At 40.8% G+C, this 20,627-nt stretch overlaps 2 protein-coding genes across 5 annotated transcripts in view; one reads left to right on the forward strand and one right to left on the reverse strand.

Moving 5' to 3' along the window:
- Window positions 1-13,301, forward strand: part of abcf1 (ATP-binding cassette, sub-family F (GCN20), member 1) — a 30,769-nt gene extending 17,468 nt beyond the window's left edge. For all 4 annotated transcript variants that reach the window (XM_076105687.1, XM_076105688.1, XM_076105689.1 and 1 more), the window contains 14 exons: window positions 197-282; window positions 364-503; window positions 1,190-1,338; window positions 1,430-1,513; window positions 4,356-4,480; window positions 5,652-5,764; window positions 6,005-6,179; window positions 7,914-7,988; window positions 10,927-10,997; window positions 11,075-11,107; window positions 11,698-11,866; window positions 11,961-12,025; window positions 12,107-12,179; window positions 12,956-13,301. In XM_076105687.1, the coding sequence (XP_075961802.1) occupies window positions 197-282; window positions 364-503; window positions 1,190-1,338; window positions 1,430-1,513; window positions 4,356-4,480; window positions 5,652-5,764; window positions 6,005-6,179; window positions 7,914-7,988; window positions 10,927-10,997; window positions 11,075-11,107; window positions 11,698-11,866; window positions 11,961-12,025; window positions 12,107-12,179; window positions 12,956-13,122 (1,525 nt within the window). In that variant the 3' untranslated portion in view covers window positions 13,123-13,301. The remainder of the gene's footprint in view (window positions 1-196; window positions 283-363; window positions 504-1,189; window positions 1,339-1,429; window positions 1,514-4,355; window positions 4,481-5,651; window positions 5,765-6,004; window positions 6,180-7,913; window positions 7,989-10,926; window positions 10,998-11,074; window positions 11,108-11,697; window positions 11,867-11,960; window positions 12,026-12,106; window positions 12,180-12,955) is intronic.
- mrps18b (mitochondrial ribosomal protein S18B) lies at window positions 13,296-20,263 on the reverse strand. The gene is made up of 7 exons (XM_076105706.1): window positions 20,110-20,263; window positions 18,015-18,174; window positions 17,845-17,942; window positions 17,688-17,756; window positions 15,578-15,644; window positions 15,443-15,502; window positions 13,296-13,618 (listed from the first exon to the last, which is right to left on the reverse strand). Exons 1-7 carry the CDS (start codon window positions 20,188-20,190, stop codon window positions 13,422-13,424), a joined length of 732 nt encoding a protein of 243 aa, XP_075961821.1. The 5' UTR covers window positions 20,191-20,263; the 3' UTR covers window positions 13,296-13,421.
- Between the last annotated feature and the right edge of the window lie 364 nt (window positions 20,264-20,627).

A 20,627-nucleotide genomic window follows, 5' to 3' on the forward strand; every position in this document is an offset into this window, starting at 1 on the left:
GCATCTCCAAAAGTGATCCGATCCGAGACTCAATCTGAACCTTGAGTTGGGTGATCTTTTGCTAACCTAATGAAGAGCTCTGCAGGTTTCCTGGAGGTGTGACCAGTAGCCAGGTTACTATGGCTTGTAATAGTTGCCAATGTATTTCCTGTTGTACACTGATCCAGTATTCACTTGTCTCCGTCTCATCTTTCAGCAAAGGAAAGACCACATTACTGAAACACATAGCCAACAGAGCTCTCAGCATTCCCCCCAACATTGATGTGCTGCTGTGTGAACAGGGTAAGTGACCTGTCAGAAATCCCTTGTCTGTCCATGTTGGCGTCGCCCACTGACTCTGTCATGTACCTGTTTTTGTGTTAGAGGTGGTAGCTGATGACACGCCGGCGGTGCAGGCAGTGCTGAAGGCAGACACCCGCCGTCTGAAGCTTCTGGAGGAGGAGAGACAGCTCCAGGCTCGTCTGGAGAAGGGAGAGGACAGTGTGGCTGAGAGGCTGGAGAAGGTGAGTGCCAGTTTACCAGGCTGTATTTGCCTTTAGAATATTTATGTATTTGCTCAGTTTTTTAACAGGCATTTAACCCATGCTAAGCATTAGAACCAGTGGGTCCAGCTTTAGAACACAGTGGAGCATTTAGCAGCATAAGAGGCACAGCTTTCTATCAGGAGAGGGTGGAGACCCAAACCAGAGTGTAAAGAGAGAGAATATGTGCCTTACATTAATCCAAATTAATGATGGTGCTGCTCTTTGCCTACTGGCAACTGTTCACATTATCAACTTTACAAGGTGATAGAATGTCAGTGTTGTGTTCACAGTTAGCTCTACTGCCCCCAAGTTGCCAAAAAACTCTATATTTCAGCTTTTAAGAATACTTCCAGTGGACTACAAGGAAAACCTTTTGGATTTCTGGATTAGGGTTATTCCTCATTCCTATCAGTAATGAAATCATGAATTGCTAAGATCTGGGAACACATTGCCACAACAGGACAAAGCAAACAGTACAATGATTCGTTGTAAACAAACTGTATTAGCAGTAATTGTGCAGTGAGGGATTATTAGTGACATTTCAGGTGCACTCACCTTCAGTTTCACTTCCAAACAAAGTAGTGTAAACAATCTGGATAAACTGTTGGTTTATTTACAGCCTGCCTGATCATGTGACCTGCCTCTGTGTTTCTCCTCCCTCACAGGTCTATGAAGAGCTCAGGGCTATAGGAGCTGCAGCAGCTGAGCCCAAGGCCAGAAGGATCCTGGCTGGTCTGTCATTTACCCCTGAGATGCAGAACAGACCCACTAAGAGGTTCTCTGGAGGGTGGAGAATGAGGGTGTCCCTCGCCAGGTACACCATTACAAACTTCATGGATGGAACTGGTCCAACGTTGACCTGTTAGAAGTTCTCTTTCATTCACTCTAACCATCTGTGTCCACAGAGCTCTGTTCATGGAACCCACTCTGCTGATGCTGGACGAACCCACCAACCACCTGGACCTGAACGCCGTCATCTGGCTCAACAAGTACAAAGCAGCTTTTTAATCTAGTGTCTTTTCCTAGGTGATATGAAAGAGTATTTAATAGTAGCAAGGCAAGTTTATTTGTACAGCACATTTCAACAACAAGGCAATTCAAAGTGCTTCACATAAAACCATTAAAACATCAAAACATAAGGCAAAAGTAAAGGAGATTTAAAAACAATTAAGAACATTCATTGAAACATTACAAACAGTCAGTAAAACACTAAAAAGCAGTGTAAGAAATAAAATACAGTAGTAGTAAAATGCAGAAATTGATTAATATCCTTGAATCTGGTTCAATTAAAGGCAGCAGCAAACAGAAAAGTCTTCAACCTTGATTTAAAGGAGCTGAGGGTCTCAGCAGACCTGCAGCTTTCTGGGACTTTGTTCCAGATATGTGGAGCAGAACAACTGAACGCTGCTTCTCCATGTTTAGTTCTGACTCTGGGAACAGAAAGTAGACCAGTCCCAGACGACCTAAGGGGTCGGGATGGTTCATAAGGTAGCAGCACATCAGAGATGTACCATTCAGTGCTTTATAAACCAACAGCAGGATTTTAAAGTCAATTCTTTGTTGGACAGGAAGCCAGTGCAAAGACCTCAGAACTGGAGTGATGTGATCCACTTTCTTGGTCTTAGTGAGGACTCGCGCTGCAGCGTTCTGATTGACTTTTTACAGAGACCTATAAACACACCGTTACAGTAGTCGAGTCTACTGAAGATAAATGCATGGACAAGTTTTTCCAAATCCTGTTGAGACATAAGTCCTCTAATCCTTGATATATTCTTCAGGTGATCGTAGGCTGATTATGTAATTGTCTTGATATGGCTGTTCAGGTTGAGGTCTGAATCCATAACTACACCTAGATTTCTGGCTTGGTTTGTGGTTTTTAACATCAGTGATTGAAGCTGAGCGCTGACTTTCAATCGTTCGTCCTTGGTACCAAAAACAATTACTTCTGTTTTATCTTTGTTGAATTGAAGAAAATTCTGGCACATCCAGTTGTTGATTAGTTCAATGCATTCACCCAGCCCTTGTATGGGATTATAGTCCCCTGGTGACATAGTTATGTAGATTTGTGTGTCGTCTGCATGATTATGATAACACACTTTGTTGTTTTCCATAATCTGAGCTAGTGGAAGCATGTAGATGTTGAACAGAAGAGGCCCCAGTGTTGAACATTGGGGGACACCATTTTAGTCAGCTCTGATGTGTAATTATCTACAGACACAAAGTATTCTCGGTCCTTCAAGTAGGATTCAAACCAGTTAAGTGCTGAGCCAGAGAGTCCCACCCAGATTTTTAATCTGTCTAGTAGTATGTAATGGTTGACCGTGTCGAATGCAGCACTGAGATCTAGTAATACTAAGACTGAAATTCTGCCATTGTCTGTGTTTAAGTGGATGTTGTTGAAAACCTTAACAAGAGCAGTTTCAGTACTGTGGTGCTGTCGAAAGCCTGACTGGAAGACATCAAAACAGTTATTTACGGCCAAGAAGTTGTTCAGCTGTTGGAAAAACACTTTTTCAATTATTTTACTTAAAAATGGGAGGTTTGATATTGGCCTACAATTTTTCATTGTTGCGGAGTCTAAATTAGCCTTCTTTAGGAGTGGTTTAATAACTGCAGTTTTTAGGGCTTGTGGGAAGACACCTGAGAGAAAGGATGTGTTTACAATTTGTAAAAGATCAGTGGTCATGCAGTTTGAAATATTTTTGAAAAAGTGTGTTGGTTATCCAAGCAGCAGGAGGATGACTTCAGATGTTGTATAATATCTTCTAGGCTTCCAAGGTCGATTGAATGAAATTGTGTCGTGACATTTGAATGGATGTTATTCAGAGATGGGGGCAACACACATCCTGTGGTTGGTGTGGGGGCACTGACTGCTTGTCTAATTTACTGAATTTTGTCAGTAAAAAAGGAGGCAAATTGATTGCATGCCCAGGTGGATTGGAGCTCAGCAGCTACTGACACTGGAGGGTTTGTTGACGCCTGTCGACGGTAGCAAATAAGGCGCGTGTATTGTTGTTGTTTTTGGTTATGATGTCAGAGAAGAAGGACTGCCTTGCATTTCTAAGTTCCAAGTTATAATTGCGAAGTCTCTCTTTAGATGTCACAGTGAACCTGGAGATTTGTTTTTCGATACCTGCCCTCAGCTTTCCGACACTCTTTTCTCTATTCTATAGTAGATTTGAATTAGTATTAAGTGGGAAGAAATGATGTTGATGAGGGAAGTTAACTTTGTTAATCAGAGTTACATCTGATTGGTAAATGGACTTGTCTTTGTATAGCGCCTTTTTAGTCTTCTGACCACTCAAAGCACATTCTGAATGAACTTTAACTCAATGTCCTGCCTGTTTGAGGCAGAGTGAGACAGACCTGTCACTCAGGACATATTGTTTGCTTATATTATTGTCTGCCAGTTGAAATAATACAAGCAGCAAAGAATGTGGGACGCTGCTTGGCTTCAGTGGAAAGAAAGGCTCAGTGTTTGACTTTTAACACTTAAAAGTTTCCTTAAAGAGGCCTAATACAAGATTGGGAGCATATGCTATAACCTCTCAACGGTACTTAACATGACGACGTTTGAGCCGACATAGCTAACGCTGCTAACAGCGCTAACTACAGCGAAAGTGCTGACAGAGTTAACGGTGTTGTTTTTTTATTCTAAAAAAGTATTCCACTCAGCATTAATTAGCTTTCAGTAAATAATATGTCAGATAGACCTGATCAAGCATTAACTCTCACTCTTACATTAGGTGACTTTTAACTTGAATATTTGGAAATTATGTCTGCTGCTTTTTATTATATTCAAGTTGTTTGTTTGTATACTCTTTTCCACAGCTACCTTCAAGGCTGGAAGAAGACTCTCCTCATAGTTTCCCACGACCAGAGTTTCCTTGACGAAGTGTGTACAGATATCATCCACTTAGACAATGAGAAGCTCTACTATTACAGAGGGAACTACTGTAAGTGCAATTTAGAGCAAGAACTTATACCTTGGGGATGAGATATCACAAAATATATATTATTATATATAAATGTAAAGAAATTCCACATATAAAAACAAAACATTCATAAATATATTTCTGATATACACATAAATGTTTCTTGTTTTAAATATATGTAATATGAATGGATGTATATGAATGGATGAATGGAAAACATTTGGATCTTGTTACATTTATATACAAACAGTTGAAGCTGCATTTACAAACTACTTGTCATGTGTGAACTTCACTGCATGTGTGTTGGGTTTTTTAGACTCTCCTGACGTCACTTGCAGGAAATTGTTTGTAGCCAATCAGATTTCTCCTCCATTTTCAACAAATGAGGGTATCCTCTGTCATACTCATGTAGGGAGCGTGATGGAAAGGAATCTCCTGGAAACAGCTCAGACAGCTAGCTTCGGGGAAAAGGTCAAAACATCTGACAACAAGTGTTGAAACAACCAAACGTGGGTGGGTTAGTCTGTAAGGATCCTCCAAACAATCCGAACAAAGTGATACAGCTACTGGATCGAAGGTTACACCCACAATGTTGAAGGAAAGACCATCATCTGGCACACAAACATAGAGCTACGCTAATGTTAGCATTAGCCAAGATTTGCTAATGCTGCAGGGTACAATACGCAGCTGTCACATTCCTAGTCTATCAAACTAATACAGGCTGAACTCCTCTGATCCGAAGAGTTAACTGTACCATCGACACTGCTGTCTGAAGAGTTCCATCCTTTCCACCCTGTGCATGATGTAAGATCATAAGGTCACTCATGTGATTGGTTGAAAATTACATTAATTCATTTGTGAATCTGTTTACATTTATATATATATTGATAACTATTTTTGTGTTCATTGATAGATATTTTTTGGAGAGTCATTTGTCTTTGCAAAATATATATGCGACTCCTGTGTGCCTTCATTAACGACTGATCTGACTTCATAGTTGATGTCTACCTTCAGATCTAATGGATCTGAAAGTCAATCTGTTGAGCGACTTCATTTTCTATATCTGTGTTGAAATCTGTCTTATTGCTGCTTTTTGTACTGAGTTAGGACAGGACTGTGTTAGCGTTGTGGTTAGACAGAGTGAGACACACATTACTCATGGTGTTTTTTGGTTTACTTTGCTTTTTTTAAGTGACCTTCAAGAAGATGTATGTGCAGAAGCAGAAAGAACTGCAGAAACAGTATGACAAGCAGGAGAAGAAACTGAAAGATCTGAAGGCTGGTGGCAAGTCCACCAAACAGGCTGTAAGTATTCCGTTTTCTAAAGCTGAGACAAAGTGAACTCGACTTTTCTCACTCTGTTACAGTAGTCACTGTTGAAACATGCTTATACGGTCTTCATGGCTTAAGCAAATGTACAACATAAAACTGTGGACTCGCATCAAGATATGGTGTGTGTCAAACCTCTCCATTCTCAGTTAAACCAGTGCTTTATCCATCCATCCTGTCTCATGTTGTTTTGTTTGTCTCAATGTTTCCTCTCAGGAGAAGCAAACTAAGGAGGCCCTGACCAGAAAGCAGCAGAAAGGCAAGAAGAAGGGAGGTCAGGAGGAGGAGAGCCAGGATGCCACAGAGCTGCTGAAGAGGCCTAAAGAGTACACCGTCAAGTTCACCTTCCCCAACCCACCTCCTCTCTCACCGCCCATCCTGGGACTACACAGTAAGAACTATAAACACCGACAGTCTGTTGCAGCAGCTCAATGGTGCACATGTTCCAGTAGAGCAGGTGACCAGTGAGCTAACACGCAGGTGAGGGCTGAAGGAGGCCGGTGAGGACTGACAACATGGTTTGGTTACATGAACCTTCAGTCATGATGGAGGAATTAGGTCAATCTGAGATGTGCGATAATATTGTGATGACAATATGACTTGCCATAAATAGACAAATATTGAAGTGTGCATATTAGCTGTACATTTCCTCCATCAGCCGGCTGTCTGTAAATTCAGAACAGGATTAGAATGGAATATTTTCAACATAACTAGGCTCTAGAACAGCAACAGTTATGGTTACAACAGAAAAGTCACTTCATACAGTCATTAATATCTCACGAGAAACAAATCTAACATGTCAATAAAATAAATAATATTCCTGAGTGAAGTTTATAAAGAATGAAGAACACAGACATCAGTCATTCCTCCTGTCCTCTACTAAAATAAACAGGTCGTCTGCAGGTCTATGGAGCCAAATCCAGGCCAATAGTTTTGATCATTTGGAGAGAAAAAAATTTAACCTGAAAGTTCAGGTTTTGGTCATGAACATTCAAAAATACAGCAATGTATTCAAAATAAAAATAAGTGAATGAAATGTTTTGGGTTGAATATAATTTGATTTAGTTCTGGAATTGTTTTGAATAAAATATTTATTTTCATTTTTCACTTTCATATATATATTTTGATATTTGAGGTCTTATATTTTTCACTCTCAGATGTTTTTTTTTCAGTTCAGACTTTTGGCCCTGATCTAGTATGGGGGGCGTGGCATCAACTGAGAGGGGCGTGTAATCATGAGTGACAGCATAACGAAGGCTGAGGACCTTCCTCAACCACACGTAGGTACCGCGAGAATTATGATTCAACACTTTCTATACACCATATTCACGTAAATACAGTGGGGAAAAACTGAGCGCCCGCTATCCTGAAGGAAACTTCGGAGAGGAACAGCTACTGGTTCGATTAGTCTTTCACGGGGTTTGCTTCACCCTTGGTCCGTGTTTCAAGATGGCTCGGGTGGGTTGCCGACATCGCTGCAGACCCCTGACGCATTTTACGTGAGCTGATCCCCGCCCTGGTTCGACTCTGAAGTTTCTCACAGGATCACAGTTTTTTCCCCACTGAATAGAAAGTGTTGAATCATAATTCTCGAGGTGAAACCAAAAAATAAGATTTTAATCTGAAAATATAAAATCTGACCTCAAATATCAAAATATATATGAAAGTGAAAAATGAAAATAAATATTTTATTCAAAACAATTCCAGAACTGAATAAAAATTATATTCAACCAAAAAAAGCCTTTCATTCACTTATTTTTATTTTTGAATGTTCGTGGCCAAAACTTGAACTTTCAGGATCAAATTGTTATTTTCAAATGATCAAAACTATTGGCCTGGCTTTGGCTCCATACAGGTCTACTTTAACTCATCACGCATGTTGATATCGCTATGACGATGAAAATACGATTCATCAATCAGCACTAAAGGGAATAACAGTGTTGTCACAGACGAACACATAATCAAGAATTGGAAATATATTTTGAGGCTGACCTTGGAGAACAAGACGGGACACTTAATGATGCACACATGATAATAATCAGTGATACACACAGGAACAAAGAACAGCAACATAAGAGTAAAGCTCTGCAGTGAAGTGAGAGCTGTCTCTCTCTCTCCTCTGCAGGTGTTGACTTTGGCTACGGGGGTCACAAGCCTCTCTTCACAAATGTGGACTTTGGAATCGACATGGACTCCAGGAGTAAGTATGCTGCTTCTACCATCATTGTTAATGTTGAGAACATCTTTCTGTGTACTTATATGTTGGTGGAGGGTTAAGAAGTTGATTTAGTAGCTTAACACTTTGTACCTCACTAGGGACCTTTTTGGCTTTTATGAAGTTTGGTAAAGTTGTGAGTGTTTTTCTGAATTTTTTAAGTTCAACGTCCGCTACTATAAGAAGTCTGATGAACTGTGTAGCCAAAATACGGACACAAAAATGTCCCCATTGAATCATTTTAAATCCACAATTTTTATCCCACTGTCATCACAATATAAAAGCATACATTCTATTATATCATTGCTTTCAATGTAGGGCCTGGCTTCGAAATATTTATTTTTCTATTTTCTTCCAGATTGAGTCATTTTCTCATGTTTGCCCTATGAGGCAAATGCATGCTATTTTCCTGGTTTCCACTAGGGGCATGGCTGCTGTATTATGGAGCACTGCAGCAAATGTATGCAGCCGAAATGATGGACTGTACTTGTATAGCGCCTTTCTAGTCTTCCAACCACTTAACACTACATGTCGTCAGGAGCCACCTGCCCATCAGGACTGTCTTTTTCATTTGCTCTGATTCACGTGTCTTTGACCTAATGAGAAAACTGTGAGCCATTACAGCATAAAATCATTCCATGATGTCAGGCTGTCATTCTAGAGCCCTGGCTTCAAAGTTGTAGTTTTTGCGTGTGTGTGTGTATGTGATTGCATGAGCTGAGAGCAATTAGTTCTAATGGCTGTTGTTTAAAGTGATCTTATAAACTATTTTTGCTTTGCAAAGTAAGCTAATACACTATTAGAAGGTAAGAACTTTGAAGGTAAATAGGAATAATAAAAAACAATAATTTACATTTTTTATGGACTGTAAATTAACAGGTGAGATTCTTTAATCTAATCTTTTTGCATAAAAATCCATCAAAATAGAAATTGTTGCTAATCACTGACACATCTCAAACTTAAACGACAAAATTTTTTTTTAACTTTTCAGTTTACATCTCTTTTTAATTTAATTTAATTTGTATAGCCCAAAGAGGGCTTTACAATCTGTGCACATGTGACATCTTCTGTCCCAGGACCCTCACATCAGATCAGGAAAAACAGAAAAACCCCTTTAACAGGGAGAAAAAATCAGGGAAGGACACGTCGTGACTGCTTAGAACCAATCAAGTAGCAAACGCGGGTGTGGGCGTCATCGTTTCCAAACTTATCCGTTTTCGACCGTCAACACGACAAAGCAACTCCGGCGTTTTCGAACTTATCTGTCCTCAGGAGCGTTTTCAAACTCCTCCGTTTTCGGTGCTCGAACACTCCGGCGTAGTGTGGACGCTCAGTGTAAACGTAGCAGAACATATGCCTTTTCAAATGGAAACATAGTAGTGTGGACACGGTCTAATTAGTGCGGTTCCTTTAATGCCAATCAAATGTTCTAATCTCTTTAATAGGATGTAATGGTCAATGGTGTCTAACGCAGCACTAAGGTCTGACAAGACAAGAACAGAGACAAGTCCTTTGTCTGGTGAAATTAGAAGCTCAAGAGGGTTTTTTAATTTTTTAATTTTTATCTGTCAATATTCAAAACATATTGCATCAAAATGACTGTTGTCGCAAATCATTGACATATCCCTGACTCTGATAATCCCCCCCAGCATTTAGTATATGGAAACAAATGTTTTTGTTTTTCAAATAAAAGAGTTGCATTATGTAAACAGACATTGGCATTTAAATGGTTAAAATTCCAAAGAATGAATTAAAGCTGCGAGCAGCATTGATCGGGCCCTCGCAACTTCACGCACGTCGAGGGTACTGAGAGGGTACTGGCAGGACTCTGTGTGACGCATTTCTGTGACCATCACACTCTGCGTGCACGAGTGAGATGATATTTCCTGCGTCGACCAGCAGCGTAGCAAGATCATGTTGCCAGGTCTTAAGCCTCAAATGTTTTGAGTGTACCTCCGATACAATCATAAATGTAAGCCTTTAAAGATCATTAAGAAAATGAATGTGTGTGAATGTGCATCAGTGTTTGTAACATAACAGACTGTCAGTTTACTGGGATGGGGTTCAACTCCCTGCAGTGTCCTGCTGATTGTATTTGGACTTACATGAAAGTTAACAAAACAGTAGTGTCATTTTCTGTTACTTGAACACTTTAATTTAACACTGTTTTCATTTTAAGCTCTTCTGTAACTTTAGATTGTAGTGTGAAGCATTCATTGTAACGTTTAACCTGATTGTCATGAAGAAGCTCTGGACAGATCATTTATACTAATGCCCACTGACATGGTTTGAAAATCCACTGTTATCTAACGTTTGCTCTCCAAGCATCTTAGTTTGCACATATTTAGATCAGAGAAGTCTTTTTCTCATGGTGTGCCCACAAACCCTTTCAATAAGTTCAGTGTTTGGGCCGCTGTAATTCAAAATGGCCGACTTCCTGTTTGGTTTAGTGAATAACTCCAAGAGGATTTTTTTGTACGTCCCATCACGTTACACATACGTACCAAATTTCATACAGCTAGGTGAAACCCAATGTTGGGGCGACTCAATAGGGAGCGCTATCGAGCCAATATTTCATACCGCAGCTGGACACCCCAATCACACTGCAATTTTCACCACGACTGGCTTGCGTGCTAAATTTCAAAAGAAATTCCAGTATCCCAAGCACCTCCTCTTTGTGACAAAAGACGTAAAATAATAATAAACGATAGAATAACAATAGGTCCTCCGCTCCGACTACGTCGGTGCTCGGGCCCTAATAAACATTTGTTAGCTACACACCAGAGGATCTTTTTTTCAGAGTGAGGCACAAAGGTTAAACAGAAATAAACATGGAGGCACTCAGGTAGTTACTATATTGTTAATGGCAGAAAAAGATTAGTTGATCTTCCAATCTTCTGCTGACCTGACCTCCTTCCTTTAGTTTGTATAGTTGGACCCAATGGTGTTGGAAAGAGTACCCTGCTGCTGCTGCTCACTGGGAAATTAAATCCTGTAAGTATGTATGCAAACATTTGAATTTCACTCAAATATATGTACCAGTGAGGTAACTGGATGTTTCTTTTTTTTAGGCTAAAGGTGAGATGAGGAAGAATCATCGCTTGGTAAGTAACTTCCTGTTAAAGTATGTCTCTTGAATACAGTGCGGAGTTTGCGCTCTCCGTAGTGAAGCGCAGATTTTGAAGCGAGAAATCAACTGTCGATTTTGAATATTGCCAATCTTACAAAAAAATGTTGGAGAACCGAAAATATGCCCCATAGTTTTTAAGCTTGTCCCTTCGGGGGTCGATGGCTAGCCACTCGGCCAGATCAGGCTCACAGAGCCCGCTGTGAGAACGCTGGAGCTCTCTGACACACCACACAAACACGAGTGGATCTATGGTGGAGGAGCAGAGCACAGTGGGGCTTGCTGGAGGCTGTTTAGCGGCTGTGGGTTGGAGCCAGGCGGCTAAGATTCAAACAAGGGTCTGCGGAGCATGTTGAAGAACCAGAGGGAGGGTGGTGGGCTTAAACGTATCTATTAGACACGCTTGTGATCATAATAATAATTGGTCATGATTGTGACAGTCCTAGCAACTGCCTGCTGATTGTATGGCATGGTGCCCTGTTCTGACATGAACAGTGGTGTGTTACCTTACAGTGTGATTCTGGTAAATGATCAGAGCTGTAACTCTGGTCTATTGTCTGCTTGCAGAAAGTGGGCTTCTTTAACCAGCAGTATGCTGATCAGCTGAACATGGAGGAGACTGCCACAGAGTACCTAATGAGGAACTTCAACCTTCCCTACCAGGATGGCAGGAAGTGCCTGGGACGCTTTGGCCTGGAGAGCCACGCCCACACCATTCAGATCTCTAAACTGTCCGGTACTTATATGAAGCGTCACGACATGACATTTTCTGTCGGCTGACAGGAAGGAGACATTTTCTAACATAGTTTTCTGGAATTCTCTCCAAACAGGTGGGCAGAAAGCCAGAGTAGTGTTTGCTGAACTGTCCTGTCGTCAGCCTGACGTGCTGATCCTGGTGAGGTTCACTGATCCTTCTATACACACTGCTGATGTTCTACCTGACTGACCAACTGACCAGCTGCTTCTTTTCTCCTAGGATGAACCCACCAACAATTTGGACATTGAGTCAATCGATGCCTTATCAGAGGCCATCAATGAATATAAAGGAGGTAAGAGGAGACACATGAGGTGTCCACCAGCAAGGATCTACTCTAATGATCATAACATTCCCCAGATTGGCTGATGTACAAGTGGATTATCATATAGTAGTGAAATGTATGGGAACTAATGGCTGCCTGGAAAGTAGGAGGAAACACAAATTAAAGGTTTGACATGCAACCAAGATGCTCCTGTGTAACACTGACTAGGGGTTTCTTCATTTAGTTTCTGAAAGAAAAGTGGCCTCAAGGGTGGGAGACACAAAACATCAACTGTCTATCATTCACAACACCTGACATTTATCATTACAGCATGCAAGTTTCTTACTTCCGCCAAAAATGTCATTCAAAAACTAAATTGAATGTTTGTCAGACCACAAATGAGGCAAGAATGCTCATTTATTGTTAGACATTTGAGTGATGGCTTGATTAACAATGTAGGCATTTAGAGCCTGACTGACCGGTTAAAGACGGATGATATCGTCCGATATACATTGACACAAATTTGTGATTGGGGTCCCTTACATGAGGTTGTTAAAGGGTCAGTGTGCTCGGGTGGACTAACTCAGTAATGGACACACTCTTTCTACATGTCTCTGCTGACATGTCCTGTTACTGATCAGATGTTACTTATGGAAGCTTAAACAGAAAAAGTAGTACTCTTGTTAAGTCAGATGAATGACAAGGTTTTGCAATAGTAAGCCAAACTTTAGGTAAATCAAAAATGCTTTATTTTGCCTGTCCATGTTCTTTCTCCTAAAGCTAACAATCTGTCTCTTGTTGTCCAGCTGTGATCATCGTGAGTCACGACGCCCGGCTCATCACGGAGACTCATTGCCAGATGTGGGTAGTGGAAGACAGTTCGGTCAACCAGATCGATGGAGACTTTGACGATTACAAGCGGGAGGTGTTGGAGTCTCTGGGAGAGACCATGGTCAACAAGGTCAACCCATGATCACTCTGTAAGCTGCGTACACACCAGCTGGGACCAGTCGCATGAGTCTCAGAGCAATGCTGATAATAAAAGCCTCTTCCTGGAATTCCTACTGTTCATTTCTAGAAATAGAGGGAGGTCTACTAAATATCTGTGGTTATGATCTCCTGAAGCCAAACAATAAAATAAATCCATTTTCATTGGGGTTTTATTGTGCCATTTTTATTTGCATACCAGTAGGACATTTACATGGTCAGCAAACCAAAGTAACTTAGTTAGTCATTACAACATGATCAACTGGACGGGTTCTGGAGTCTTCATCACTTTAAGTAAGCCTTGTATGTCTTCTTCACTTTAGCCACTTCATTCTCATCAGGTGTTATTTCACTGTACCACTTATACCAGCTTTCACCAGAGGTCAACGACTGGGCAGGTGGTGTTGACCCCACAGCATCATGGGAATTGGAGTAGTCCTCTCCTGAAAATTCCACATATGGAATCTGAAAGGGAAGAAAGCCTGGAAGAGGACACGGTGTTTCTGTCATACATCGAACAGAGATAATGTGAGAAGAATTCTATCGGTAATGTTTTACTGGTTCTGTGAATATTAGGGGTCCACAGCTGTTGTTCATCAATACCGCTGAGATTTTAAAAACACTTCCCATCTTTTTTCCGTCCCACCGGAGTCTGTTGTGAACTAATTTCTGTTTCGGGGTCCTATCGTAGCTATGCTGAAGGTCAAAGGCTCATTTAGGATTAGCTTTTGAAAAATCACATTGGGCTGTACTGGGGACTTGGGGTACTTCTCAAGTCTCTTAATTGTCATTTCCTCGCTTGAACCGGAAGTTGTTTCTGCGCCGCCATAGTGACGACCGTCCCAAAGCTCTTATTAGCTCGGAGGAGGGATGAGCGAGGAACCACGAGAACAGACATCCAGGAAGTCTTTTAACAGCCGACACGCCCCCTCATTGTTCATCAGTTATGTGATTGGACGCTGCAGCCGATCGGACTGACTGACTTTAACACCAGAGTGAAGACGGATCACAGAATAAACTCTAGTTTATATTTGATTAGGTTTCTGATTCAACATCTGGTTTAAATAGATGTTCATTGTAGTCTGAACAACAAAAGGACCACAAACAACTTTCTTCATTTATTAGAAAGATTTGTGTTTTCTTGATCTGATATTTCCCTCAATAACTTTTATTATGAATACAATTAAAGTCAGAGAGAGCTGGAGAGACCAAACACTTTTTACATCATTCCTGAGTGTTTGATGAGTTTTATAATTTAAGAGAAACAATAATCATATTCTGGGTTATTTAATAATGACGCCACAGTCACAATTTCAAAACGTACAGACGCAAATAATTCATAAATAAGACGATCGCATTCCGCCGGTAGAAATGGATCCTGTGCTTATAAACAGAACAGTTTAACAGACTACAGAGAGAAACACCTCTACAGTGGTGATTACTGTGTGTCTTTATTAGTATTATTAGTTACTGTTATTAAGTACAGTGATCATGTGAACAGACACAAACTTATCAAAAGTCTCTCCAGCTGTTAAAGCCGACTGACAGCTGATCCAGCTGTGATCAGCTGATCCTCCGTCATCAGAAACAGACGTCGCTTCACGTGACGCAACTGAGGAAAGGACGTCTCATGTCTCTTAAAACATGTCTCCTCGTTCCTCTCTCCTTGCATGGTTTCCTCCATGCATCCCTGGTGGGAGGGACTAAGACGCAAGGAAAGGACGCAAGTGAGGGAAACGGGGATGACATTAAGAGACTTGAGAAGTACCCCTGGTCAATCCTATAGACTTATATCACTGTCATTTATTGTCCAATTAAAAAAGAGAAAACAGAAGTCCAGTTGGGAAAACAGAAGGGACAGTTGTGATGTTTAGAGGTGTTGTGTGATCTACTTCTCCACTATCACTGTATTACTACAGGAGTACTGTGTCAAAGAATCGATGAGTTGATATAGTGAATATTCTCACAGCTTTAAACCGTTAGTGTTATTGTGTGACTTTGGTGTTTTAAAGGGTTAGTTCGGTTCACCAAAGTCGCACAATAACCATAGACAATACACCAGCAACTCCAGGTAAAATGACTCGTCAATGGAGTCTGGTGGCTTTGAAGAGAGCATGGATGGATATAACTACTCTATTTCTCCATCAGAGGGAGCTGTCTGACAGCACGGCAAAGCGGTAAAAATATTCTAAATACAACGTACACTTAAACACGTCCACAGCTGTACTTGAGCCGGACCAGTTCCTCGTACAGCCCCACCTCAAAACATCCAACTGTCCTTTCAGGTCTCGTGTTGCCCTACGTACCGTGATCTCTTGATGTGTTGATTGCCTCATGCAGCTTCTTCTGCTGTTTCATACACACACCTGGAGACAGAACAAACACTACATGATCCACTGGACACCCTGATGCATCAGTACATGCTCATGTTTAGGACCTACCGGTTCGAGTGGGATCATACACCAATCCAGTGTGAGGACTAATGAACTGCTGCAACAATTTCACATTCTGCAGAAGAGGATACATTTAGGTGTTAATATGATTGATTATTGATCAATGAATTCAACAAGAAAGAAAGCTAATTCATTACTGCCAATATGAGGCCCTGGACGCTCTCACTGCAAACACATCCCCAATTTGAGAACACGCTGCCACCTGCAGGACGGTGCTGTAAGAAGCACACGGCTATGATGCGCATGTTGTTGCCATGTTTTTTTTGTTAAATAAAGTTATTGAAGTCAGCTATCAGCCAGTGGTGTGGAATGTGGTTCTGTTTGTTTCAACATTGTGCTGTCAGGATTCAGAGATTATAGCAGATATCAGCTGTTCACCAGCTTTAGCCCGTTGCTTCTTATGAGCCTGACAATTCAAATCAGACAATGCACACAATTGTGAAACTGGCTAACATGTTAGCTGGCTATAGTTGAAGTTTGGACGGTCAGTCACTAACAAATAACTCAGACATCTGAAACATGTTAACAGGCCCCAACTTTTACAACAAGTCACAAAGCAAAACGGATGGGAACAGCTGCTTTCATTTTAACAATGAACTGTATTTTAGGAGATTAGCATATGATTTTTATGTAAAATATAAATCTGAAAAGTAACTACATTAAATAAATGTAGTGGGGTAAAAAGTACAATATGTCTCTCTTAAAAGCACTGGGGTGGAAGTGTTGAGCATCAAATGGAAATAGAGTATAAGTCAGTGGAAACTGCACTAAAGAACAGTACTTAAATGTATGTAGTTACTCAAAACATTAGAATTGGTTTCGAGTGATACTGGACCAAAGCAAACAGGGCAGAGCCTGACTGATCAGACACCATTCCATGATTAATCGATCAGTTGGTTAACAGAAATATAATTGGCAACAATTGAATAATAAAAAATAAATCACAGGTTCCAATTCTCTCTACTCTTCTATGACGTAAATTGAAAATATTTAGTTTGAAGACTGAAGACGTCACCTTGGATTTTTCACAATTATCTGACTTAACCATTAATGGAGAAAGAATTGGGTCGATTGGCTTTTTCTGTAGCGGCTTCTCCACTTTGGATCAGTTTGCCTGCTGTTAAAGTCTGTTAACTGTGTTGAACCTGTTTTTAAAGCTTACTTTATTTACACACTGCACATATATGTCTCTGTGCTTGTACGTGTGTATATGTCTGTCTTTGTGAAGCACTTTGATGCAAAAGCTGTTTGCTTTTAAAGTGCTAAACATATGACATACATTTGATTATCCATGATCAATAATAACAGTTGTTAGTTGAGGTCCTAGTTAGCTTGTCAAAGATGTGTTTCTCTGTTACGTGAGGCGATAAGTAACTTTTTAACTTCTTTCGCTTTACGCTGTAAAACGTCCTGCTCACTAAATATATTGGTCTTAATTATTTAATGTCCGCATTGTAGGATCCTTATTAAAATTACGTGTGTTATGTGTTTAAGAAAAAACATAATATGGCTGATGTACAATTTGAGATTTTTTGACTTTAATATAGATATTTGTGTCCCGATTATGGTGCAAAGCTTGAACATGTGGCTGATGCCACATGTTTGACAGAAAGCTAGATGTGTCTAGAAAGCTTCAGTTTCCTCTTTTTGTTAATACTGAACCAACTTTACAGAAGCACAGACATGATCAAGAAGTTTGACTTCCTTTCTCACTTGTCTTTTTTTATTACTATTGAATGGAAATGTGCCTGGTCAGCTCAGAAAATCAATGAAGCCAAAGGCACAAGAATGGACGACTCCTATTTCAACTGTAGTGAGGACCTGTAGCACAGGATGGCCTGAGGCTGAGGCGCTGTCTATGTGCTGTCTAACAACGTATCGTGCTCCTCCAGGCCGCTACTTCTTATAAACTGTCCATGTATGCAGCCAGATGCTCCTTATTCAAATGCTACAGACAAATAAATCAGTAAAATGAGCAGGTGCAGTGCTTGGTTAGAACAAAAGCCTCCAGACACAGACTTCAGCAGTGAAAGATCAAGAACAGCACAATGTGTTTGATGTGCGGTGAGAAACCAGTGTGACTGAGATGCTGACCCACCTGATGGTGGATTAGAACATTTGGATCCCGACAAACTGGACAGGGGTTTCCACATATCTTGTCTCCTCTCTACAGAAACAGAATCAGTGTTTAGGTGACTTCCCTTAACATGACAGATGTGATGCATGGAACCAATGGATTCAAATAGAAATTTTACAATGCAAGTCTTGCGTGTCTTCTGTGGGGGAATGCCACCTTTGTGGTTCCTCCTGTAGCCTGCCCATACTGGATTGGTCCCATACCTCTCAATGTACTCTGTCAGGGGAAAGGAATATATTATAAAACAAAGGAGAAGGACGGGAGATGAGATGAGTTTCTTTTAGGTACCTTCACTCTCCAGATAATCCCAGGGTCTGTCCTTGTAGCGGAGGAGAGCCTCAGCGGCATCCTCATCCTGGAGCAATGCTGCTTTGCAGAACAAGCGACTCGGAGATACAAATGGAGAGAGACCCGGGCAGGATCTTACAGGCAGCCTCTGCAGACACGACTGAAAGCAAAAGAAAATCATCTCAGCATTGCCATCATCACAACATGAGTAAATGTATTAGCTTCTGTGCACTGGCTCCCTGTAACATCTAGAATATAATTTAAAATCCTTCTCCTCACCTACAAAGCCCTGATTGGTCAGACACCATCATATCTTAAAGAGCTTATAGTACCATATTATCCTACTAGAGAGCTGCACTCCCTAAATTCAGGGTTACTTGTTGTTCTGGAGTCGTAAAAAGTAGGATGGGAGCCAGAGCCTTCAGTTATCAAGATCCTCTTCTGTGGAACCAGCTTCAGTCCGTGGGGCAGACACACTCACCACATTTAAGAGTAGGCTGAAGACTTTCCTCTTTGATAACGCTTATGGCTTAGCTCAGGCTTTAACGCTCAGGTTTACAGTTAGGGCTGGCTCAGGTTTGCCGTGGACCTAGATATAGGCTACTATAGGCTGCTATAGGCTTTAAAATCCTGCTGTTGGTTTATAAAGCACTGAATGGTACATCTCTGATGTGCTGCTACCTTATGAACCATCCCGACCCCTTAGGTCGTCTGGGACTGGTCTACTTTCTGTTCCCAGAGTCAGAACTAAACATGGAGAAGCAGCGTTCAGTTGTTCTGCTCCACATATCTGGAACAAAGTCCGAGAAAGCTGCAGGTCTGCTGAGACCCTCAGCTCCTTTACATCAAGATTGAAGACTTTTCTGTTTGCTGCTGCCTCTAATTGAACCAGATTCAAGGATATTAATCAATTTCTGCATTTCTGCATTTTACTACTGTATTTTATTTCTTACACTGCTTTTTAGTGTTTTAATGAATGTTCTTGTTTTTGAATCTCCTTTTCTTTTGCCTTATGTTTTGATGCTTTTAATGGTTTTATGTGAAGCACTTTGAATTACCTTGTTGTGAAATGTGCTGTACAAATAAACTTGCCTTGCCTACCGTGGGACTTCCTAGGATACACTGAGCTCCTCTCTCCTCTCTCTCCTTCTGTATGAAATCATGCCCCATTAATGCTCATTATTAACTTTGCTTCTTCCCCGGAGTCTTTGTGCTTTCTCTCCTCACAGGTTTCCATGGATCGTGGGTTTACCTGGACCCTGGTCCTACCTGACACCAACTGCTATTAGTAGTCACATTGCTATTACCGATACCCTTAATGCTTTTATTACCATTCTACTATATACACTGCAGCTGTTAATATTAGTATTCGTAATTACTCTGTTATTTTGTTCATTCTGTAGACATGACATCTATCACACTTCTGTCCATCCTGATAGAGGGAACCCTCCTCTGTTGCTCTCTGTAAGGCCCCCCCCCCCCATTAAGTTTATTTTGGGGGAGTGTTTCCTGTTCTGATGTGAGGGTCCCGGGACAGAGGATGTTACATGTGAACAGATCGAGGTAAATTTGTGATTTTGGGCTACACAAATTAAATTGAATTGTGTATTTCGGTCAGTCTAAATAAGATAAGATTAAACTATTTTCAACGGTAGCTGCAGTGTAAAGTGGGAAAGAGTACAAACGTATTACTGAGTGCAAATTAAACTAGAGTATACAAAAATCGATTTGATCAGTCAGGTGCAAAAATCCACATGTACAAATGGGACTTGCCTTTCGGACACAGTAGCTAAACAACCCATACACATGCATATTACTTCCTACCAGAATCATAAAATGTCCCCCTGTGTCCTACAGCAGTGTCTGTGTTGTTGCCGAGAGGTTCTCAAACTCTTATTAACGCTAAATAAAGTTAACGCAAGGGGCATTATTACCGAGGCTACAAGTCGCTGCTAGATAGTTACGTTGCTGCACACCGTAGGATTTTGGAAGCGTCCGGCTTGTCATATCACCTCAACATTTCAAAACCTCAGCACTAACTGATCACAAATAAACTCATCGGTATGTCAACAGCAAAGTGAAATGAACCAGTTACCTGATACTGTCGTAATGGATGTAAAAGGGAAGGCGAGAGACAGCCCAGAACCTTTGCGATCCCTTGAAAGGAGGCAGCCATTTTTTCTGTCCCAGTGGGGTTGTAGGTGAAAGGTGAAAGATCAAGCAATAATGTAGAAATATCAAGTTACATTTTATATCAAAATTGTATCACAAACAATCCCTTTATATTGCGGGTGGAGCCATATTCTGGCTGTTTTATTTGAGTTTGTTGGGTGTCGATGATTGTTAAAATGTTGCGTTCTCGTCGACTTCTCTTCATAACCATGGTGACGAACACAACCCCCACAGTCAAACTAGTCGCCATTTTGAAGCAATACTGTTAACTAAATTTATATATTAAATAATTACTACAATCCAGCCAAATCAACGACATTATTTAGTATGCTTTATTGTCTACTTTATGACGTAAATACACAATACTTTCAAGGTAAATCCCGGCAGTAATTCTTAACAACAGCTTCCAAAATGTGTGACACGCCATTATGTCCTTGACAG

The sequence above is a fragment of the Anarhichas minor genome, unplaced genomic scaffold (genome assembly GCF_050575085.1).
Source record: "Anarhichas minor isolate MPS153535 unplaced genomic scaffold, ASM5057508v1 ptg000033l, whole genome shotgun sequence".
NCBI lineage: Eukaryota > Metazoa > Chordata > Actinopteri > Perciformes > Anarhichadidae > Anarhichas > Anarhichas minor.